The sequence below is a fragment of the Ornithodoros turicata genome, chromosome 3 (assembly GCF_037126465.1).
Source record: "Ornithodoros turicata isolate Travis chromosome 3, ASM3712646v1, whole genome shotgun sequence".
NCBI lineage: Eukaryota > Metazoa > Arthropoda > Arachnida > Ixodida > Argasidae > Ornithodoros > Ornithodoros turicata.
In genome coordinates, this window is record NC_088203.1 from 23,662,133 (window position 1) to 23,687,340 (window position 25,208).

General features: G+C 45.4%; 1 protein-coding gene across 2 annotated transcripts in view; it reads left to right on the top strand.

The window, feature by feature from the left end:
• LOC135388301 (mucin-5AC-like) overlaps positions 1 to 19,706 on the top strand; it is a 78,664-nt gene extending 58,958 nt beyond the window's left edge. Inside the window, exons 1-4 of one of the 2 annotated variants that reach the window (XM_064617762.1) lie at positions 4,323 to 4,485; positions 8,718 to 8,767; positions 9,900 to 9,989; positions 18,349 to 19,706. In XM_064617762.1, the coding sequence (XP_064473832.1) occupies positions 4,434 to 4,485; positions 8,718 to 8,767; positions 9,900 to 9,989; positions 18,349 to 19,479 (1,323 nt within the window). In that variant the 5' untranslated portion in view covers positions 4,323 to 4,433 and the 3' untranslated portion in view covers positions 19,480 to 19,706. Of the gene's footprint in view, positions 1 to 4,322; positions 4,486 to 8,717; positions 8,768 to 9,899; positions 9,990 to 18,348 lie in introns of those variants that run through there. The other variant, XM_064617763.1, reaches the window with a different exon arrangement.
• Positions 19,707 to 25,208: the final 5,502 nt, after the last annotated feature.

Here is a 25,208-nt window from a genome sequence, read left to right on the forward strand (position 1 = left end):
CGCTCTGTGTCCGTTATGGGAAATACCAGAAACGGGCACAGAGGGGAAACAGGGAACGAAATATATAGTTACGTGGTGGCCGCTCTGTATAGTTACAGGTCCGTTAATCGTTAATGGTGCCAACACCATCCCCCCCCCCACACACACACACATAACTCTCGCAAAATGTTTCAAAATATGCAAGTGATCTTGTAACTGCTACTTTTGTATTAGTAGGAAATGAAACTGCTTAAGTTTACTTTTTGCGTAAGGTTCTGAAGCTAGCTAGCTTTGAAGATGATAAAAGCAACTTCAAGCTCCCAATAAACATCCATGCGGAATCTCAATCTCAAAGCTGTCAATATCCCACGGACGTCTACTATACGTTTGTGGGATGTTCGTGGAATGTGCAACAGGGGAAGGTTTTTTGTCCCCTTGACGTACAGATGATGTCTATGAGATTTGTGCCATGCTCCCTGGGACGTTCAAACCTCCGAGTCAGGGTATCACGTGGATGTTCAGGGGACGTCTCTGGTTTACTGGGGACGCTACACGCCTGGATTAGTTGTTGTGCTTTACACATAACATGCCTCCAGGAAGCAGAAGAAAGCCTCCCTGAATGGGCAGAAGTAGAAGAAAACGGGACAAATGTTCAATCTGAAAAGTGAGTCAAGTTAATAAGTTACAAAGTTAAAAAAGGTAGAAGTTAATGTTGCGCGTACCTGGGCTTTTGTAAACAGCCAACACTACAATAAAATAAAGCGGGAGTTTCATAGGCACATTCCGTACGAATAAGACTCGGCCGATTATCGCAAAGTTCTGATCCTTCAAGCTTAAAGATCAGGTTCTAACGTGTAGTAAAGCGCTTAAGGGTACAGACTTAAGCATCTCGAACGATTTCTCTAGTGCCACGCGACTCGCCCGCCGCAAACTGGTCGAATCTAGCAAAAATCAGTCACAGCCCTTTAAGCTCAGGTACGACAAGCTATTCATCGGTTCGAAGTGCTACCAATACAACCACGACGAATCCCATGTTAAAGAATTACCGGCGTAGCTACAAGATGTGAGTAGTGTATCACCTGTTGTTAATAGTAGATCAGTGTCTTCGCTTTTCGTTGTTTTTATGAACATTAGGAGTGTTATTCCAAAACTTGACGCTTTATGTAGTGTTTTGTACGACTGTTCCTCGGATATCGTCATCTTAACAGAGACCTGGTTGTCACCTGATATACACGATATAGAGATGAACACTTGTTTTGGCGACTATCATGTATTTAGGTGTGATAGGCAAGTAAAGAAAGGAGGTGGCGTACTGATCGCCGTTAAAAAGCACTTGTCCGCTACCTCTATTCATGTTGATACTGAAATTGAATCATGTTGGGTGTCGCTGTCCCATACCTACCCTGACTTTGTCATTGGTGTGTGTTACCGCCCACCCAATTGTTCTGCTTTGTTTGTCCAATATTTGCATGACATTTTAGCACTCGTCAGCAATAAGCATGCAAAAAGTCATGTTCTTCTGCTTGGTGGTTTGAATTACCTGCATATAGATTGGACTAACCTGAGTGCCCCCTCGTCTCCGGATGCTAGAGCTTTTATCGACCTTTCGTTAACTTTTAATTTAGAGCAACTTGTATCTGTACCAACTAGAAGTCCTGTTTCAACCGAATCCATACTTGACCCTGTTTTTGCCTCGCATCCAGAGGACGTTACTTCCCTCTCTGTTGTTGATGGGTTAAGTGACCGTAAGCCCACAGAACCAGTAACCGCCCATCAACATCCAGCGAACGTCGGGTTATGGATGCTGGGTACGTCTCACGAACGCACTAAAGCACTAATTCTAATTTTTCCGTCAAAATTAATGGTGACTTTGACTGTAAGTCATCTAACGTTATTTATGTCATTCAGTGCGACATGTGCCAAGCACAATACGTAGGTCAGAGCAAAACATCATTTCGGATCGGGTTCAACAACCACCGGTCTGACGTTACAAAAAAGCCAAACCTCCCGGTCTCTCGGCATTTCAAACAACCAGGTCACTCCCTAAATAATGTGTCACTTTTCATTCTCCAGTCAAATTTTAGCTCAGATCGGTGCAGAGAACAACGCGAATCCTATCTCATTCACAAATTCCAATCAACCATTAACGAAAATCTCGGAGCACTGTCAACGGTAAGAAATCTGGCCGCCTAGTTGAGCTTCTTTCCTTCCGTTCCTTTCTGTTCTTTCTTTCTTTTCTTTTTTTTTTTCAGCAAAGTCCGAACCAGCACACACCCTACCCAGGAATGTTTTCCCCCAAAACGGAGAGGGACCAAAGCAGAATGACCTCACCACCCGGACTTGACCATCTGGAATATTCCCGTACCTGACTCACCGACAACCGCCTGTGGCGTGCCTTGTACCGATGATGACGTCACACACCAAACCTATTTAAGCAATATGTAACCCCCTGCGCATTTTTTGTCCTGACGAAGACAGTGCCACTGTCGAAACGTCGACCCGATTCTCATTCAACTTTTAATTTCTGCCCATTAAATGAACTAGTGTTCCTAACTTCCTTAAAATCTGTTGTCCGCGTCTTTTTCCTTCCACAACTGTAAAACTTCGTGGCCGTTTGACTTTTGTACTTCCCTCGACCTATATATATATATATAGGACAAATAGGTTAATATATCAGACGGCTACGAAGTTGAGTAAAAGTGAAATAATAAGACTTGGACTACAGATTACAGGAAAGTTAACAAAAACTAATTTATTTAATGGGCAATTTAACACATAGATTATAAAAAGAATGGTCGACGTTTCGACAGTGGGACTGTCGAAACGTCGACCATTCTTTTTTTAATCTATGTGTTAAATTGACACCGATGCGGGTCAATTGTTGCAGTAATTAGTTGGTTTTGGTTTACATATTTTTGTTGCGGCTGGTCACGGCGAAGCGCAAAAGGACGTAATTCACCGGTGTAATTCATTAGTGGAAGGCGTAATTCATTGGTGGATAAGCGAGTGGAGGAGCGTCCTTTTGCGCTGCACAACCAAAGCATTATCTTGCTGTTGTATTGGTTTTGCTTTTTGCTGTGCAGGCACCGACTTAAAAGAACGAAATGCATTTCTGCATGTGGAACAGCCTGCATAATGGCTGCTCTGCTGCTAACATTATGGGCTGTCTCTAGTGACAGTAATACCAATGCCACTTGAGAACTGGTAAACTCCAGTCCGATTTTCTTGTTTGGAAACATTTATTGGACACCTAAAGCAGGCCATGATGAAACGCCCGTTCAATAAATTGATCTGGGAGTAAGAACATAAATGTAGAATGTCCTCTGGAGACGTCGATGTATTCACATGGAAGCTTTGTATTCGGAATTTCAACAACAACAAAAATACTTAACCGAACTTTTTCACAATAAACGGTCACAATATACCGGTCTCCTCAGCAGCCTGTGACATCGTGTGTGGGACTTCCGACCCCCCCCCCCAATCGCCTTGCTTTTAACTACCGCAGGACTACGCACTAACGAATCATTTAGTAAGGAATAGCAAGCCGTCCATTCTGGCTGACCTTCCCTGTGAAAATAAATAGATCCCCCCCCCCCACACACACACACAATTGGCGACCTGCGACCCTACGTCATTGGTTCGGTAACGTCGCCGCGCAACGCATGCTGGTGGGCAGTGCCAGCTTTATCAGCAGATGCGTTTTTCCCGCTTCTCGCCCACCACAGTAAAATATAACTTCGAACCAGTCTTTTCGTGACGTCACACATTCGTAAACAGAGGATCGTCTATGGGACATGCCGTTGTGAACACGACGCTGTAATAATCTTCTGTAAGCATCTGATGGCACAACAGTTTAGACACTTTTTCCCAAACAGCGCAATGTACTGAACGCGCGAGTGCATAGGGGTTACCGGGTAGGTCAAGATTGTTTGTCTTCATGGGTATCTCTGCGAAATGAAGCACCACACCTATATACATCAACGTTCACAACGTTGTGCTGCTTGGGTGTGAGTTTCTTCCTTTCTTTCTTTCTTTTTTTTGCCATCTCAGTCTCTTTGTCCGACAAGCCCCACCGTCACAAAGACATCGTGAATCATACTCGCGGTCGTTTTAGCAAATCATCACACTCGAACCCGGAATCACCTTATCGCAAATTGAGTAGGAAACAACGTTTACGTTTGGGTGTGTTAACGGCAGGAGACAAAAGTTATATTGATTACACTATGACACATGATGTTAATCCAACAGGCTTATCTGAACATGTGATCAATTGTTCCATTGTTACACATCAACCCTTGGAGAAGCCATTCTCTTCTTGAGAGCGAGATGGGACACTACCTGATAAGCCCTGTCTGAAAGAACTGGTGGGGGGATATGTGATATAAGAGTCGGGGCGTCGCCGTGGACAACAGGTACTGTGAATACCGAGGTCATTCTGTCCGCCGTTGATCAAGATGAATACCAGTCTCAAGACACTTATCGTGCTTGCAGCTTGCATTGCGCTTGGTAAGTCCCTTACAATCCTTCAGCTAGGTTGTGGTTTAGGCAATAACTTAACTATGCGTAAAACACAGAATAATAAATATCTTCCTTCTTTCCTATGGGTAGGAAAGCAGGGCATCGTGCATCGCCATGTACCGACACGAGGTCATTTACATGGATGTGTCACGTTTTCGCAAAAATGAGCGCCTATTAATGTGAATAAAAGTGCATTGAATATGTCTGTCGTCCGCACTGCGATAATTACTGGTATGCCGCGGCAGTTTCTCCTGTGGGGGGAAGTTAAAACTTCCTTAGTTTTGTAGATGTCAGTTTTCAGACGGCGAATATGAATAGACAAATTCAAATCACAAATTCACATTCAAATCATTCAGACAAATTATTCGAATTAGTCTTTAGCAGATCGTTGCTAAACTGAACAATCAGAGCGTTGTGTGATTGTGTGATGGAGATTCTTAACTGTTGGTTGAAGTTGGTTGGTTCGATCTAGAACTCTGTCATAGCAATCATTATCGTTAGCAAGCGTTATCGAAGATAACTGCCTAGCACTGAACTTGCTTAAAACCAAGGTGTTAGCTTTCACAAAAAAGACGTCTCCCTTGCTGTTCACTTACTATATTGATGGAGTAGCGCTACCTCGTGTGTTTTCAGCCCGTGATCTTGGTGTGATTCTACATAGTAGATTTACATTTAACCTTCATGTCGCATCCATCGTCAAAAAAGCCCACTCGGTTTTGGGAGGTATTATGAGATTGTCTAGGAATTTTAAAAATCCGTCTTGTTCCGCTTATCCTGTACAAATTGCTTTAATTCCTGTTCTGGAGTTCGCATCTGTTGCTTGTAAGACTAATTCGGAAAAATTTGAGAGCGTGCAACGCAAATTTTTGAGAACTCTGAACTACCGTTTTCCCAATTTTTGTGCTCGTTATTCTATTCCTCTTTTGTCCACAAGGAGAACCTATCGTGACCTGCTGTTTTTTTACAAATGTTTTCATAACCAATTCGATTCAGCTGCGATCGTATCAAGGCTCAATTTCTATGTTCCACATTGCAACACTAGAACCCACAGAACATTTTATGTATGTGGTAACAGTTACGAGAAATCGCCTTCTTTGAGGCTTCAGATGGTATGTAACTCCCATTCCGGGGTTTTTGATCTGTTCAGTGGTCACCTATTTCGCGTCGTACGCCAACTTCGATGCCTCCTTCATGATGGGTTCAAAGCTAAGCCAGTTGTTGGCTCGCCATCTAGATAGTTTTGTCTTTGTCGTAGTATTTATGTTTTTGTTTTATTTTATGTAATTATGGTGCTTTAATTCATTTCTTTGTATTGACTGCTTGTATTGTGCACCATTAGGGAGGCCCTCTGGCCGTTCGAGGGAACCAGAAAAATAGAAATAAATAAATATTTAAAATTCGCGCGCTCCAAAGCCGCTTTGGTAGGCTCGCGCAAGAGCTCATGGCGAGTCATGGGCGAGTCCTTTCACCATCACCACCACCACCACCACGGGAGAAGTTGTGCACTTAGTGCGCGTTATGGGATAACGACAAGTTGAAGATCGGGCTCAATGTCATCAGCACTTGGTCCGCATTCGTAAAGAATTGAAAACTATACAGCCGTATCGTCGGTTTACACTTGATGCTGTCAAAGTAATAATTTTTGCGATGACCTGAGCTTCGCAAATTTCGCGTCATCACTTTACCGCGAATTTAGAGCTCCGTGAAATATTCTTGAGAGTGGCTGAAAAGTATAGGAAATTGTATTTTGCAAAGATACAGTTTCACTAAGTCGAAGTGACACCCTGAGTGTAAATTTATTGTAACACTATCTTGCCACACATTTAGGACACTTCAGCAACATTTACACTAGCCCACATCGACCCCACACCCATTCTGGCATCATTTCATCCTTCCCCCTGGTCCGCGACTTGTTAATGTGTGCTTAGTCGTCAACGTCAAGTTCATCAAGAAATGTCTGATTCATCACAAAAGCACCGGCAAGCCCCGATATCCTGGCGATGTCTCAGGAGTTCCGGCATTGCGACTCGTACAGTAGCATGGAACATGCATAGCAAAATTAGCGTCTCGCCAAATATTTCCTAAACGTCCGGTCTAGCTAACTCGCCAATTATTCCATGATTCAGAATGTCAAGATAACCACTTCTGTAGGATATCGGCTCGCGGCTGACACTTATACCTTTTATGCTTATGTCTCATGTGGTGCGGTCCATGGAAAATACAATCCCGCTCGACAATTGGTTTTTATCACCCACCTTAAAATTTCTAGCAGCTTTTTGTGGGCCGGAGGTAGGCAAAGAAGACGCTATTATAAGGGAAGCTGTCACATCCAGGCTCAGGATTGTGACGTCAGGCTCAGGATTGTGACGTCAGACACATTAAAGGGAGACTTCGGAACGATCGGAGAAGAAATTGCTGCACATCGTAGTCGGTGCATAACGATATACCTGTCATCAACTGTGTTTCATGCCCATGTGACGAATTATGCCTCGAGCAAAAAAACCAATCAAACAGGAACGTGGAAGGGAGATAGCAGAAATTTTTCCGTCCCAAGGCCACCGCGTTGACGTCACTCTGCATGGAGTGGCAAGTAGTATATAACGCCGGTCGCATCAGCCGCTGTGTTACCTTGCTTACACAAAACCATGGACGAAGATTCGGGATCAGAATACTCAGACACTGCTTCCCTGAGAGTCAGGACACATCGCAGGAATGGGCTTCCATCGACGCTCGGTGGTCGCACCCAGACTTTTTCAAATTTCAAAGGTGGCTTTTATGATTGCCCCTTCGTTTTCAACTGGGATATTTCCAGAGTTTTACGTAACGCATTACTAGTAACTGGATTACTAGTCATCAATTACTTCTTTCAGTATTTTTTAACGTAATGAATTAACTTTGTCAGCAAGTAATTTTCCAAGTAATCTGATTACAATTTTCGGTAATCAATTACTGAGTAGTCGATTACTTTTTTAACCTTCTGTCAACAATGGCAACCCGTTTCAGCAAGCCAATCTGTTCTGTTCCACCACGAGTTCGACTAAAGGAATGACGCAGAGGACACTGTGACGGTCGTCTCTAGTCCACACGTGTTCCATGATAATCTCTTGCAACCGCGACCTAGTGGAGCAACAGTAAAATAGGTGACTGTATTGATAAATGGTGCGGGCTGAACATAACAATAGTAACAAAGCGAAGCCGATGATTCGATTTTTTTGTTAAATGTGTATATAAATCTGTAATAAATGCGTATATGTGTTTTGTATGTTGCTTTCAAATGTATTTCACTTATTATGTATGTTGGTGAGTTATATTAGAATTTGCAACAAGAGCTGGATGGTTGCATTCACTGCAGGCATGTTGGCTTTGCTATGACCCACAATTTAAAAGTAACGGGAAAAGTAACGCCTTACATTATTTATCGGTATTACATTTTGGATGAAATAATTTGTAACGGTAAAGAATTATTTTTCGCGCAGTAGTAACAGTAATCGTAATCAATTACTTTTTTCGAGTAACGTGTACAACTATGGATATTTCACAACTGCGTTCTGTTCGTGTAAATGATTACGGGGATACCACAAGTTTGAAATCCATTTGGTTGCGAAGTCTCCCTTTGGTGGTTTAGTACCCATTGTGTTTTCGTACGGTGAACGTGCTCTGATGCACAAGTAGTACTCCTAGTAAAACACGCCACCAACACGTTTCACTTTTTCATTTGTGCGAGAACCTGGTCCGAGATATTACACTTGTCCTTGGTGGTGGTGATAGGGCTTGCCGTTGTCGGCCTCACGTATGTGGGCAACGTCACGACTCACGCCCTGGGGGAATGTGCGTCCTAGGCTGACTTCTAAGGGAACTGTGCCGACATATGTCTGAAAGCGTGTGAGGAAAACCCAGGAAAAACCCCAGACAGCACAGCCGGCACCGGGATTCGAACCTGGGTACCTCCCAGTCTCGACGTGACATGGCCACCACGCTAACCACTGAGCCACGGGAGCTGTCCTTGTCTCGTCCCGTTGTCCCAACACTTGTCCTTATTATTTATGCTCCGAAATGTGTTGTTAAGATTATACAGAAAACGAGGAAGCATTAGTCCCGACGCTGGCAGGACGGGCTACTCCACTGCCAACAATATCGGTACTCTACTGTGTTGAAATCTCAGCACAGGGCAATCTTCCCTTAGCCGTTATCCTACTAACTCGTTGTGTTCTTGCTTTCAGGAACAGGCGCCCATGGAATAACATGCGAACCGGCATTTATCGCAAGATGGGTACGTGGAGTACATTAACTTACGCATAAATCCTCTCAGTATGTCATGATCTATTGCATCCCACACGGCAGGGATGGGCAGTAATACTCATACTTTGTATTATAATACTAATACATATTACTTCCTAGAAATCGGTATTATAATAGAGATACAAATACATTTCAAAAACGAGTATTATTATACATAATACTAATACTTCTGTGTATTACACGAGTAATACTTGTAATACATTGATACTTAACTTGGGGAGAAAGAAAGGAAAAGAAGAGAAGAATTACTTAGGTATATGCCCATTACTTACTGAGACAATCATTCTCCAATGACGTTTTATTCACGCTTACATTTTTGCACATGGCCTGATCTTTCCGAATAAGATCAGATAGCGCTGATCAATTCGATCGCAGTGAACAACTTGCTCTCACTGTGGCAGAGCCCTGATTTCATCCACTCTGGACGATAAAATATGGGCCGTTCAAAAACCTATGACTGTCCATAGTGCAACCGCCATACAGGGGTAACTGGGTGCACAGGACAAACTCTTTCATAAGACAAAGGGCTTGCACTTGTATGACTCATCCGCACGGATTCTGAAGTGGAAGGAATGCGAGGAAACCTCCAGTAACCACTGGCCCCAAAGTCACTGCCTTTGGGATAATTTGGGGCAAGGAAACACTGTAATAGCAGCCTTGTTCGCGTTCAAATGTTTGTGGGACACGAAAAATTACTGATAAAGTGCACTGGTGACACTTTGCAGGTCGAACTTACGACCTCTGGGAAAGTATTACACCTTCAAAAGTATTATAATATATGTAATACCTCGTTTTGTGTATTATAATACAGATACAAATACATTTCAAAAATGAGTATTATAATACATAACACAAATACTCAAAAGTATTACAGTAATAGTATTATAATACAAAGTATTACTATTACTGCCCATCCCTGCCACACGGGCTGCGTAACATCAAAACGTCGCCGCCGAATTGCACGCAGGGTAGGCCGTAATCGACCATGTAATTGGCCCCAGTCCACCGGGGTGATTGAAAGATGTCATCGTGTTCTATAGCACTGTTACCAATGCACAAGAAGAGAGAATAAATTATTAGACATGTTTTCTTTTATTACATAGTTTTTCGGCGGTCGGGCGCTGCACTGCCATTACCGATGTGCATGGTCCATAAGAAACTACGGCGTAGAAGATGATGGCACCCCATGTATCGTAAGTAACATCCTTCGTTAATAATATGAATATGATATAAACGATATGTCGAATACACACTCATGACGTCACTGCTGCTGCGCTCTGTCCTGCGTGTTGTGTCGGTATTTGATGGCAATCAGAACCAAGAAACTGCAGGAATAGTTTCCGTTTTGCTCTGAAGGAGCAGTGAGAGAGCCTCGATAAATCGCATGTTTTAAGCAGCGGCATGATGTGCAACAAACAAGATGACCTCTTATCTTGGCCTCTTATGTGGACAACCTCTACAAAACCCAAACTCGAACCAGAAAAGTCGAACGTCACTCCCTGTCGGTTGCAGTCCCGACCTGCGGACGTCATGACCTGCTGACGTCACGGGAGCAGATCAGGCCATACGAATGTCTGCTTTCCTCGTGCGTTTCACTCACTTTGATTGCGCAGTGATCATACACCGCGCAGCGAAAACAGAGTGAATTCGGAGAAGAGTACTTCATTAATGAAGCGGGTTTGAAGCGATGGATTGATTCAGTCAAAGGATCCTGAATGTCACTTCGTTGTTCGTTTCAGAAAAGTATCACTTTAGGACACATCTTAGTCCATCGTTCTGGGCATCCTGGGAAGAAACACAATCTGATATATTCGCATCATGCGCATTATATTGTTGAGCCGCACAGTCTTCCCTTCAGATGCGATGCTCAGTAGAAGCCTACGACGTCCTCCACATGGCCAAATCACACGGACGGGCTTCTTAAACGCGTTTACCTTTCGTAAATTTTGTCACGGACGGAAATGGGCAAAATATGGGCCAGAACTATGTTAGAAGTGTTATAGTATAGGTATTACAGATTCATTATAGTTCAAAAACTCTGCATTTAGAGGAGTTCACGCACACATGTTGTACTCACGTAGGTTTTGTGGACACTCCTGAAAACACTTAATCGAATGCTTACCTGCGAATGCTCGAGTTTAGCATAAAAAGATTGAGCTCTTTGTTAATCCTGCAACTGGCGATGCTCTTTGTAGGTTACGTCTAACGTCCTTGTTCATAGTTCCTGCTTGAATGTGGTATCGTATATAGCTCAGTGTTCAGATAGTGCTGCTTCTTGGCAAACCACTTTTCCTTTGTGTTCGCAGCATGCGTAAAGACACGCAGCAACCAAGGAAGCCCATTAGCATCGCAGACATTTAAGTCCCTACTTGTTCTACTCTATAATATCTACTATTGCGCATGCGATGATTGGACGGGGCACTCTTGTATGGGACACTTATAGTGGTAGGAAACCCGTTTTGTTTTTATTGGACCCGGTTGAACGGTTCGTTCCGATCACATCACGTCATTCGTTCATGAGTCAGCTACGTCACTGGATCATGTGACCCTGTGACGTTACTAGTTTTCGTTCTTTTTCACATGCGGAGCCCCTGGATGTACCTAGCCATTGTGGCGCCAACTTCGAAGCAGGCTGGACGTTTCAACTGACTCTGCAGTTGAAACCAGCCGCTTATTTCATCAATAACAAGTTAATTGGCTAATTCTCGAACCTATTTTAATGAAAGAGAGCATGAAATTATTTTTGCTAATTCCGAGTACTCTGCCGGAAACGGTTCTCATGATGCCTGATTATCATAAACACATCAACTATTAACCGTATTCTGTGGACCGGGGCTGCAGATACCACGCAAAAATAACGGGTGTGATCGCCGGCATTTCCACTGGCTAAATAAAACAAATATAAACAAAAATTCACAAAAGAAACTTTTCTGACGATTTCCACGTATACGACGCCCGCCACAAAGCTCGACCTGAACGCGCCGAAGTGAACCAACGCTAACATTCCGAACGAGAAGGGCAGACAACCGAAAAACTTGTAAACCAGTAAACGGGAGAAGGAATGGGTTCTCCGCAGGAAGAGGCTGAAAAATGTTGAGTCGGTGAGCTGTTTGGGAGCGATGGGTTCCCCGACTCATCGAATTAGTTCGGGAATCAATGGTTCCCCGACTCCTCCAACTCTTCGTGAATGAATATGGTTCTCTCTGGTTCTTCGATTCGTTTGACTCTTCGCCTGAGTTCGGTTCCCCGTCTCATGCCCGAAGCAGCACACCATCATTGGTTCAATATCGGTCCAATATTGGCAGCCAATATGTGTTTCATTGGTCCAATATTGGCCGTGCAACTCGGTCCGATATTGCGCCAATGAAACTGCCAATATTGGTCCAATGTTGCAAGCCAGTGGTGAGCCAATGAAAAATATGAATGACCTGTAGCTACTCAGGCAGCACAGCGCGACGAACCAACGTCGGTGCGCCGGCGGCGACCGACCGGACCGGGTCAGCTCCCGACCATGGTCCGGCATACGGTTTGCAACACGGAGACGTTAATGGTCCGTTATCGGCAGCCTGTATCGTACCCCAACGATTTCCCGAGGTGCAGCCAATGCACACTTACGGGTACCTCCTACACCCCAAACAAGAGTTAATTTGCGCGATTTTTAAAAACAAAATCAATATGTCATTGTAGAAAACTCTTTATTGCATCACAGTCACAAGATACATAGGTTCTTTAATGCCACCAGCAATGAAAAAAAAATAAGAGTGTTACATTGAAAGTATATAACCACCAGTCCCGCATATGTACTATTTACTGCACAAATATTCACTTAACACAGGTTATATGGAACAGAGATAGAAGTTGGAACTCGTTGCCAGTTAAGTTACACTGTTGAAAGATGGAAGTCACTAAAAAGGTTAGCCAGAACATAATTGTAGGCCAGTTCCACGTTAGCTCAGACAGGGAGGTCCCATGGACCTCCTGAATTTTCATGATTTTTTATATATATTTAGACGCTCATCGCAGATGTTGATCAACATTGGTAAAATTAATCATTAGAATACTTTCCGTACAAAAACTCGAGAAATCCAGTCCTGAATTCGATGGTTGCAATTATGCCGTGTTTTCACGTGTATACATCCTGAGTTTTAAAAGATATCGTAGTGCAATTTTTTGTGCTTTAGTATACCTACCTGCCAGCACTCCGAGCGCAAATTTAGGCGCACAGGTGCAACAGTGTATCGTATAAAAAGCGGCGAACATGTTCTGTCGCGCAGTTTTGTTCAAACTTCGACGCTTCTTGCTCTGGCTGTAGATATCTCCGACACGTTCGTACGCAGTGGGGCCGCGTTTTAACGCGCTAATCAGCAGTATACGCCTTTGGAGAAGAAGTTTTTGCGTTAGATGAAAGGCCTAACATCGGGCCATTTCCTGGCAAAATATATACGAAATCAAGTGGGACCTTTTTGAGAAATACACGCGCAAAATCCATGTTTATTTTATTAAGATCCGCTAGAAAAATCTTGACCATCATCACTGGCTCTGAGGCAAAGATCTGGTGGTGGGCACTTCTGTGATACCTTCATCAAGGCATTGATTTCTTTAAGCACGCTCTGGTAGTGGTCCAGCATGACATTCTGAATGAAAGATCAGGATAGCTTTCATTCACTGACAGTTTCAAACAAATTGACATATCATGCGTCGATCACATTACGCAAACGGATTAAAGCGGAATAATTTATTCACTTCGGAGGTTCCTTTTTTCTTTTCTTTTTATTTAGAATGACTACAAAAACGAACCTTGAGCTGAAGTCCCCCAGCATTCCAGTTTTGTACGCACGCAGGAGATGGAAAGCACAGCTGCAGCACGCAGTCGTCCTGGGAAATGATTATATTCGTTTGATGTCAAATACACAATACATACGATTCCACACTTCACTGAACCATATTTTCACCAAAACGGAGTCCGTTATCCTAAAAGCAACGCATAAACCACAATGAATCACTGAAATCGAAACTATGCGATGCTGCGCTGCTAAGTTTCGAGAGAAGCCTTCTCGAACGGTGTCACTCATGTTGAAAAGCATCTATGAGTAACGTTTATCAATGCGAGGAACACCACAAAAAGAAATAGCACTTACCACTCGATGAATGGCTTAAAATCTGCATAAAATCTGTATGCTCGTCACCAACAAAAAATTCATATCTTTCTTCGTTTTTTGTTTAATAATGATAGAAAAGCAACGCTGCACAACGCGCTTCACCGCGTAAAGGGCAACCTCCATGGAGCGAATGTACAGCGAAAAAGCTGCGAACTTCGCTCAGCGTCGGACGCCCTGCGCGAGGCGTCAAAAATGTAAGCGTCCGCCGCCGATCTGCCCATGCCAGATATCTTCGCCCAGCGTCCGCGATTCCGGAAGCGTCAACTGCAGATGAACCAATCAAAGTGCTCTTCCGCTACGAATCTATGCCAGATCGCCTGCACGTGGTCGTCTGCTCTCGTGAATCATCGTCATCGTCCTCTTCTTGCAACTGGGTGCTGTCGTCTGCTCGCTGTTTCGTCAACTGCATCGTTAGAACGTGAGGCATTCTTTGCCAAGAAACATGTTTTCCTTTCGCAGTAGTGAATATGCCTTTCGGTACGTTACTGGCCGTATCTTTTCAGACAGTTGTTGGATTTAGTTGCAAAATTTGTGACATTAAATGCACTTTTTCGACCAACTGATTTCACTAAGCTTTCACCTTATACCCTGGCAACAGTGACATCACAGCATGATTCCCGAAGCCGTCCGCTGGTTTTTCGCCCCATGGAGCTGGTGCCGGCGAACAACTGGCGGCGGAACGCGCGTGGCAGTCTGCCGCGCGAACTTCGTTGCAAAAAATTCGCTCCATGGAGCCTCTCTGCGCCGATCGCGGTCTCGTATATGTGAAAGTGGCGCGCTTTTCGAAGCGTCGTCAGAGCCGTCGTACAATCAACGTTATTGCAACATAGCGGTGTGCACACAAATCACTCATCCGTCAAAGTTCACTGTTTGTTATCAACGCTCATGTGCGGTACCATTGCCACCCCCACACTCTTAAAAATGAACTTCACCACATAGCACGCTCCTAGCCAACCACCATCCCGAATGACAACGTTCTCGCCCCTGATTTGTTGAAAACGGGAGGAGGAGCCTATTTTGTGCCGTGCATAATGGCACAAAATAGGCTCCTCCTCCCGTTTTCAACAAATCTAGGGCAAGAACGTTGTCATTCGGGGTGATGGTTGGCTAGGAGCGTGCCATGTGGTGAAGTTCATTTTTAAGGGTGCACAGCTCACGAGCAAAAAAAGCACATTGAAATGCGGCTTATCATTTCGCATATCGAGCACACGTACACACAGAAAAAGATAAAGAAAAGCCCATAAATAAAGCTCAAGATTTAAAACGCGAACCACTTTCTCATAAACGCGTTTACGGCTCGCGCCACACTGTCCGTTCGACCCTTTGCATGATCCTTCGCGGTTTATCGCTTTATTGGCTGCCATCAGCGCCATCTCACGGGCACATGCCGCATTATAAATGCCAAGTACAATCACGGTGTCACACAAACATTGCCGTCTTGCACACCTGTGCGTCATGAAAAATGACAAACGGCAAAAAAGGAAATTACGAGCGTGCTTTTCCGCGCATTTTCCACGAAATTCAGTCTTACGCCGGTAGAGTTTTCCGTTTCCGACACCAAAGAACCGAAGCAACAAGGCAGGGCGGGCAGATCACAGGTGTGGCCTTCGGGTTCTCAGGAGGAAACACCGACAAGGCGGGTCGCTTTCCAAGATAACACGTTGGGCCATTCGTTGGTAAAAGATGTCAACCACTTTTAATATTCACGCCTTTTTCGAATGTGCACCAATGACAGAAGAGATTTAAAGTAATCGAGGTCGATTACTTTGACCAGGACAGGGCCCCAGATCAGCATGGGGGAGCGATCCTATGTTTTGGTCACATGACCAAGGTCAGTCCAGACCGGGAAATGATCAGAGCAGCATCGGGGAGCGATCCTATATTATTGTTTACATGACCAAAAGGAGACCAGAGCGAGAAATGATCAGGGCACCATCGGGGGACTACCTCATCTTCTCTTATGTTCTACCTCCTCAGTTCCCACACCGCTGGGAACCAGTCGGGCACTATCGCCCGTTCAGGAGCCGAAGCTCCCATTGCGTTCCCATTCATTTCCCGAGGGTTTGTGCTGCCTGGGTATAGTAACTGCAACACCAGTCTAATTTTCATTGGTTTTAATATGTAGCACGGCAACAGGAACGCATCACATTAGAAACCAGCTCCCGTGGCTCAGTGGTTAGCGTGCTGGCCATGTCACGTCGAGACTGGGAGGTACTCGGGTTCGAATCCCGGTGCCGGCTGTGCTGTCTGGGGTTTTTCCTGGGTTTTCCTCAGTCGCTTTCAGACATATGTCGGCACAGTTCCCCTAGAAGTCGGCCCAGGACGCACATTTCCCCAGGGCGTCAGTCGTGACGTTGCCCACTTACGTGAGGCCGACAACGGCAAGCCCTTTCACCACCATCACATTAGAAATCACTATTTTTGCTTTAAATTATTTTGTTATATTTATGTGTAGATACTAAAATTGCCATCGGTGGCACGCGATGGTGGGATCGTAAGATCCCGCTTGCTCTGGCATCCGAGTAGTCCCGCAGAACTACCCATCATAGAAAGCATATGCCCTCACCAGCCTTTTTGGGAAGCGTCGCCGCAACAGCCAGAATCATTGGCAAAGTCAGCAAATTGTACACACAACCCGCACCTGCAGTAAAAGGGAGCGTAACTCTCCTGTAACGGTGAGGGACGCACGTCTTAGCAACTTACAATGAATCTGTAATTAACTCAAGGCGCCAAACGTACAGCTGCAGAATTCATCCCTATCGAGTATTGATTTATTTATTATTATTTGAAGTTCCGGTTCCACTGTCGTTATCTGCCTCGCCGCCCATAAAACCAATAATTTTTGTAAGTCATTTTAAAATTATCAGTATATCGACCGTACAAATAAGAAATATTTGTTGCAGGAATATTTCGCGGGAGCACAAGTTAAATTTTATCAATAGAATATCAATGGAATATTAAAGTACAGCCATGCTCCACCCATGATTACCAATGGAGTGCCAATGAAGGTGGAAGGTTGGAAGCTAGCTACATTAGCACTTTGTTTCATAGCAAACCAGTGTAACACCAGTTAAGCGCCATTGTTCAGTGACCAATTCCAGAACGTAATTATATGGGCGACATGGCTTCAAACTTCAATAACAATGGTATTCGGGGTCATTTTCTAACACGATGCACTTGATTTGTTAAGTTTTGCATGCTTGCGGATGAGCCAAGATAACACCAATAGAGCCAATAAACCGCCATTTATTGGCTCTTAATTGACTTGATTGGGCCTCCTTATGCCCAATGAAACCGGGATCGTGCCAATATTGGAATAATATTGTGTGCTGCTTGGGGCCGGTAACCGGGGTCTCGGCCAATCTCGGACGGCGCAGCTCCGCGTGGAAGCAGTAATGCCTGGTTCACACTGTTGCATTTTCATGCGTTACGGATGCGGCGCGACACAATTGCCATGACAACGAAGCACGACACTCCGAAAAGCACACGCACCGCAAGAGTTGAGCTCGACCGAAGTCCATGCGGTACGGGCTACCTCCGGAGATGCAGCTGACCAATGAGCGAACGCGCTCCGCGCAAGCGCATCACTGCTGTGCTGTCGCGTGCTTTTCCAACATGGCTGCCTCCGGTGAAAGCACGTTGGCAAAACAAGAAGCTCTAATTTCAGAGGTCGAGAAATACCCGTGGCTCTATGACCCACGCCGAGCCGAGTACAGAGATTCATTCAGAGATTCAAAGTTTCGCCGACCACATCACGTTGCCCGTTCATGGCTGCCTGTGGAATGGAGACGTGGTGGAGTGGAGACGTGACTGGTCAACCACAAGCGTTTGACGTATCAAGAACGCATATGTCTGAACAGCGTGTCGTACGACAGCCGCCTCCGCACTGGATCCGCACTGTAACCGCAACGGAGAGAAGTTGTAGTGTGAACCACGCATATGGAGCACGTGGAGAGACAGCTATGCGTTCGAGCTTGGGAGGAATGTCAAGAGATGGCGCCCGCACCAGAATAGTGCAGTGTTGATTCGTCCAATGCGGGGCGTGAGGGAACGGGAAAGCCAGAAGAACGAATGTTTTTGGTTCTTCCCTCGACCGTGGCTGCGTGTGTGTGGGGGGGGGGGGGGGCGCTTTGGATTCGTACGAATTGGTAACGATGGGTGTCGCTGTTTCTCGCGGGACTGGGAAGGGAACCATGGAGGACTGAACGAGAGTTTGCGAGAATGGGTTCTCAGGATTCACTCCGATGATTCGTTCACTCTGAGTGGATCCTTCGCGGTCGACTCATCACTGAGTCCTCTAGTATTCACAATAGCAAACTTCCGTACCGTTTAGCATGGTAGCAGGGCACGGTTCCGGAAAATACAAGACTCTAACTCACGTTCTTTCTTCCAGATTAAGATCAACAGATTTGGGGTGTGCTACCAAGGATATTGCGTGGATAATCTGCCTCCTACAACTGCAAAACCGGTCCCCAAGGAAGCAACAACCAGTGTACCAAGTACAGCAGGAACAACAACCAGGACATCTGTGATCTCCTCAATGACCACGACTCAGCGAACACCTTTGACAGCCACGCAGGGGAACAAGTACGCGACCACCAGGATACCCGAAGTTTCACAACACCCAGATTTGACATCTACTGAGAGGGAAAAGGTAACAGCCACGAGGCAGTCTGCAAGTTCCTCCACAGCCACGCATGGCAACCAGGCCTCGACTATCGCGACACCTGCAGTTTCGGAGCACTCAGAATCTACACCCACTGGAAGACAATGGGTAACAGCGAGGAAGCAACATACAAGTACCAGATTACCGAAAACGATAGCCACATCTGAGACGCAATTCACGAGCACGCGAGCACCTGGGTTCGAACCCACCACCAAAGAAACAATTACACGCGACACAAAAGGCACGACGAACTTTTCTGACGATGGCAACTCCGACAAGCAAAAACATTCAACGATATACGATGTTAGGCCTACGCGAAAGCAGGTCCAGACCACAACATTGCGGCGGAACACGTATACGACGACAAGGATACCTGAAGTTTCACAACACCCAGAATTCACATCTACTGAGAGGGAAAAGGTAACAGTGACGACGCAGACTGCAAGTACTTCCACAGCCACGCCGGGAAACCAGTTCTCGACAGTCACGACACCTATAGGTTCACAGCACCCAGAATTGAAATCTACTACAAGACAATGGGTAACAGCGAGAAAGCAGTACACAAGTACCAGATTGCCGAAAGAGGAAGCCATGTCTGAGACGCAATTCGGCAGCACGCGAGCACATGTGCTCCAAACCACCACACAGGAAGCAACTGCACACGACACAGATGGCACGACGAACTATTACGACCACGGTAACTCCGACAAACTTTCAACGATATATGGTGTTCGGTCTACGCGGAAGCAGGTTCAGACTACTACAGAACGGTCGACACAATTCACGAGCACGCGGGCACCTGGAGTCCAAACCACCACCCAGGAAGAAACCACAAATTATCGAGACTTCGTGTTTTAATCAAAATTTCGTCTAATTGTTTTGCACCGGCCCAACTGCAGCAGAAAAGCTGTCTTCCTACATAAGCGGCTGGCATGACCGCTGATGTAAACTTACTTCTTACCTACATAGTTTTCATGTTCACATTACACGCAGGCTACAGTTTTTTTTTCTCAGCAGCCGGTCATGAAAGCACGTGCATGCACTGTGAATGGCACGATTTTGCAAATAAAATTGGTAATTCATCATTGGCGGTATTACAGATTTTATTGCTGTTCAGTATCCAATTAAATACCTTACATTTTCGCAAGTAGGAGCTTGTTTGATACGTTTGGCTTAGATGTGTTTCGTCCTTCGTTACACAGTTCCGGTAAGTTCCAAAGTAGAGTGGAGTGGAGTGCCGTTAATATTGAGCTGTCTTCCTGCCATATCCGCGGGAAGTTGCTCAAAACATAAAATAAAATAAAAGCACCAAAAATAAAGCTTGATATCAGTCGCTTGTGGATCTTGTCTTTGGAGGGCAAGCGTGTCCTGGTGACGCGCGGCAGCAAATGCTAGCCAGCAATGCTGACAGCATTGGGGAAGAGCATTTGGTAAGCGGCACTAGTTCTAGCAGGAAAAGTTCGGAACAGAAGAGAACAACTGTCAACGTATAAAGGGCTCTGACAGTATTCTGCGGAAGTTCGCACAATGCCCTGATTGGTTAGAGGCGTGTGTCCAGCCATGTGTGGCTTGGACAGGAGAGGAATCTCTCGTGAACGACCTGGCGGTTGTCCGGGCCGCCCATAGGATAGGACGCATCCACCAAGGAGGATTCCACGATGCGCACATAACGGAGCGTCCTGAACAACTCGCGGCGCTCCTCTGAGTAACCATCATATGTCCTAACCCTGTGTGTTAGCGTCTCGGGTCTTTTGCGGGTGAAGCACCTGGGATCGTTTGCGCGGCCCAATTTGTACTCGAGCGTTCCTGTCCTTTCGCTGTCCGTGCGGATACGCAGTAGCGATCAGGCGTCGTCTCTGCTGAGGACCGAAATGACGGTAAGAGGTTGCGATGTGCCCTCCGCGGTAAGGGTGTCGGGATGGAATAACCAGACGCAGACGTATTCGATAGCAGGAGTCCTGAAGACCGGCGCCCTCCGGGCGACCTCTTTAGCAAGTCTGTTAGCTCCGTTCGTTTCCCAGCACGCCTTTGTGTGAATGTAGACACTGGAGCGCAATGGGACTGCCTTGATTGGCTTCAAGTTTGAAGGCCGAGATCTTCAACTTGTCGTTACACTGTGAGGGGCGTAAAATGCATTACTTGGCCCGTGGTGTGGTGCAACTGTTTGCCGTAGTCGGCCTCGCAAGGTGGGCAACGTAACGACTAACGCAGGTCTCTGAAAACTGGAGTGTCACTTGGCCCGTGATTCGCCAGAAGTTGTCGCGCGAGCGCCATAGTTAAAACGTTGCTTGAAATCGCGGCCTCCAAGAGTTCTTTCATATGCAGCGGCGTGACGTTTGGAGCACGCCAACTTAAAGGAAGTGGAAAGTGAAAAATAACCCCATGTTTTTGCCACCAGACATTTTTTTAAAATTTTTTGCCATTCACGCACATACTCACTCCTTCGTAAGGAAATGGCACTCTTTATGACTGGAGGTGGCAGAGGATCGCTACATATACGCGCGTACAGATATTTACTGACTGTCGTTTCTTCTAGCGCGGAAGCTGAACGGACCTTCAGTTCGGCAGACAGTATTTGCACAAAAGTTTGCTTTGAACTGGGGTTCACCACCCTCGATGCTTTGTGCTTTCTGTGGTCGTGTTTTAATCATTGTACTGTAGAGGAGGTGGTGTTCCTCCACATGACTCCTGATCGGCCGGCGATGATGGAATATCTCAGCGGGGAGATGATCGTGACCTCACGCTAGGAAGGTGCCGGTAGATCTGGCTGCCAGGCGCAGTAGCGCGCGGCAGCAGAAACGCGTTGTCGTCGTCTTCCACGGGCCACCACATCACTCCCCCCACCCCCCTCAGACGCAGAGCGGTGCATGCGGTTGAGGTCCGCGTCGATACTATGAAGAGTAGAATGAGGACGACTCGTGGATGGTGGACGACTGGACACACGGCGTGCGATTGTGGCCGTTGATGCAGCAGCAGCAGGATGGCGGGAACAAGAGCGCTGCGATCCGGGCGGATTCCAGTGATGAGATGTGAATGCTGAGTGCTTGAATGCTTGAGTGGTTGCTGATTGTGTTGAGTGTCTGCTGAGTGCGTTGTGTGATCGTTGCCGAGCGTTGCTTGTTGCTTGTTGTTGCTGAGTGAGTGCGTTGAGTTGCGTTGAGTGATTGTTGCTGAGCGTTGATTGTTGCTGAGTGAGTGCGTTGCTGAGTGGGCGACAGTACCGGGACCGGTACAAGAACGTGAATGGTGTGTTTGTCGCCATAGAAATGCCGGGGAGGACCATCATGAAGCAGGTGGAGGCCGGAAACTGAGCTTGCTGTGGTCTCCCTGCGGGTCCCCGGTGGAAGTTGGTGCCCGGTGCGACTTGCCTCCCAGAAGGTGGTTCGCTGCTGGTTTGCAGCCGAAAAATTTAGGATGGTGAATGGCCGAATTACGCCGAACATGGTGTTCGTTGTTCACTGGCTGCGACACTGATCTCTATGTATAAAGGCTGGATCGCGCATGGAGGGGCTCGTAGGGGAGAGGCGTGCCTTCGGGCCGCCATGTTGGTGGGCCCTAAAGTGCTGTGTGTGCCCATAGAAAACAATGGGAGGCAACAGAGATTGTGAGTATTTATTGCGCTGCTAGCATTGATCGTTGTTTGTCATCACACAACTTTGTAAGGTGCCAGTATACTGATGTATCCTAACGGTGTTTCACAGGTGTCCCGCCGTTCGATTCTTAATTACGTTATGTTTTGCATTCCGAGACTAGACCGTCACCGCAGTGCAGCGCTGGGGATTGTACTACAGCATTTTTCCCAGCCAATATTTCAATAAGAAACGACTTGAGGTTAACAACAACCATGTATATAATATCCCGTACTGCGTTCTGAACAAAAATTGTTCCATTAAGAAGGGTCCGGGAAAAGATATACTCGCATGGCAGAAAGAGATCGTTCTATTTAGAATCACAGCCGTTGTTTTAGCCGTGTGTGCGTTTAGTATGATTTATATCAAGCATCGCCTTAGAAAGAGCCTTTTAGTAAACGACAGCGGTGCTTTGCCTCGCAAATATGGACACACCGAAGCAGCGCAAATAATTACTTCACGCAATTAGATCACACTCGTTAGGACAGTTAATCAGGTAGTGATGTAAGCTTAATCAATTAAGTTACTTAGAAAGTGGTAACGCCTCCTTGAGACACAGGACTTATCTCTCTTTGAAGTACAGCCCTTCTATGTTTGGTTGTTGCTTCCCTCATTTGTTCTGCGTATTTGCAGGCGCGGTTGTGCCAAACTGAATGTCCATCTCGAGTACTCACATGCTTTTGCTGAATACAATTGCAGCGTGAGCAAAGCTGCTTAGGGACGGGGGCCTGCTATCCAGCACTGGCTTTGTCATGCTTGTTATGTGGAGCACGTTACAGAAAATGCAGCTCCACATCTGAAACACCAATCAGTATCATCGTCATCTAAAAGGGGCACCGTTGTGAATCCAGACACGCTTTCTGGAGATCCTCTATGGCACTTTCCGCAGTTTGCACAATTTTCTTCAGCATCGAAGTCTCTCATAGGAACCACTTTCATTAACTGTGACTCCCATCTTACCCTTTGATGTGCAAGGGCCCTCTTGCACTACACACGTATGGTCTGCAAATTGCAACAGAACGATTTGGAGCTTGAGACAGTTGTGCTTTTGTCATTTGGACCTCGTGTATCCTGTCTGTGAAGCGTAAACAAAAAAGTCTAACACGATATGCTTTTGTAAAGAAGATCACTAATGATGAGTAAAGAGAGTATACATATTTCAAGATCAACATTTATTTCTTGCACCTATGCGTTTCAGGATACAATGAACGTGCAGGGAGGTCGCAAAAGACTACATTTATTGGACATTACGGCGGATGTGAACGGCGCGCTCGGTCCTGCGTTGTCGCGGTCGAGACGCTCACCCCGGTGAGCTTTTGCGGTGCGCTCGCACATCCTGTGGTGCAATCGTACCGTTTCCTTTCTTCTTTCTTTTCTGCTTTGGGGTGTACCGTCTTTCTTTTTTTTTGGGGGTAGCAGAATTCGCTTGCGCGAATTCAACCTCCCCTTGTTATTTTACCAACCACCACCACCACTACATTTATTGTTTTGTGACCTTCCTACAATGACAGTATATATTTTAGGGATGACAATGGACAGGTGCACTCTCTAAATTTGTAGCACTCAATTTTAGGTTGGAATGAGCAAAGGATAGCAACTTCCCTCCTGATATTTTCTCATATATGCTGAATTTTAAATTTAATGTGATCAATGGTAGATGTAAACAACATCAGTACCAGAGAAATGCATCCTCAATAAATAAATTTCTTCTTATAGCATATATGTGCATGCCTATCAACTGAAACAATTATCACAGTTCCCTGACATGTTTTAATTTCTGAGAGTGTACTGTAGAGGCTGCTTAGATCTACAACAGTTCATACAAGGTATTATATACGTCAAAAAGGGGAAAAAAATAAAACACTGTCAAGGAGCCCGCGAAGAGGGAGAAGTGCAGGAAGAAGTGCAGTCTCTTGCACGAAAGTTCTTGTTCGAATAAATATTAGTTGCTCCTAACCGTTTTTAATGTTAAGGTATTATATACTGTGAATGTCTTTCAAAATCACATGTGACACATATGCCTTTACTTTCTGGAGGTGCTGTGGTAGTCAAAGTTTGTGGGCATTACGCAGGTTCTGCACCCATTTCTTGAGTATGTCGAAGCAGCTGTGAAGTAACCTGTATTGATGATTATTCCAATTTTTATGGTGCATCGACAACAAAGGCAATAATACATCAGAACATTGGTTTGGGTGCAACCAGTTAAAAATGAATGTTGTTTAATAAATGCATTGGACGAATGTTAAAACATCAGTTTAAAACATGGCTTACAATCCCTGTATCTTCTAAAAATTGAGAAGATTAAAAACTATTCTAAAAAGAATATGGGGAACTCTTCTAAAAAGAATTATAATTATTATATTGCTGGGTGAAGGAGCCTAAGGTGTGTTTCTGATGTGAACATGTAAGAAAATGTGCAAATTTGAGAGAGGCTGACCACAGTGCGTGCACTGAGGTGGTTCCTTCCTGTAAAGTGGAAACCAGTGGATGAGGAACTTGATACTTATCTGTACTCCCAGTCATATCACACTGCACAGATTATTCACTGGGTAGTCCACATGACGAAACCTGTATTGACGAGAGACCACTTTTGCCTTAAAAACTGCTACAAATAGCACGGCACGCACAAATTATTATTATCTAACAAGCTGACGATACAGCTGAGACACAATGCGTTATCCAAGTCGCGCCACACCACCGTCACGTAGCATTCTGTGTCACAAATCAAACCAAGGCACAAAACAATACCAATACATGAAAAAAGGTGACAATCTTGGTCTAATTATGACGTAATACCGAACTTGTGCGCGAAGGTAACTCAAAGAAATGAATGTGGCACTTTCTTCCGCAGAGAACACCCTGTACCATGCTAGCAATGCATGCAAAAAAAGCGCTCGAGTGCTCGCACATATATTGATGACAACACTACCAGTGTACTATAACATGTTCTTTCTAGCA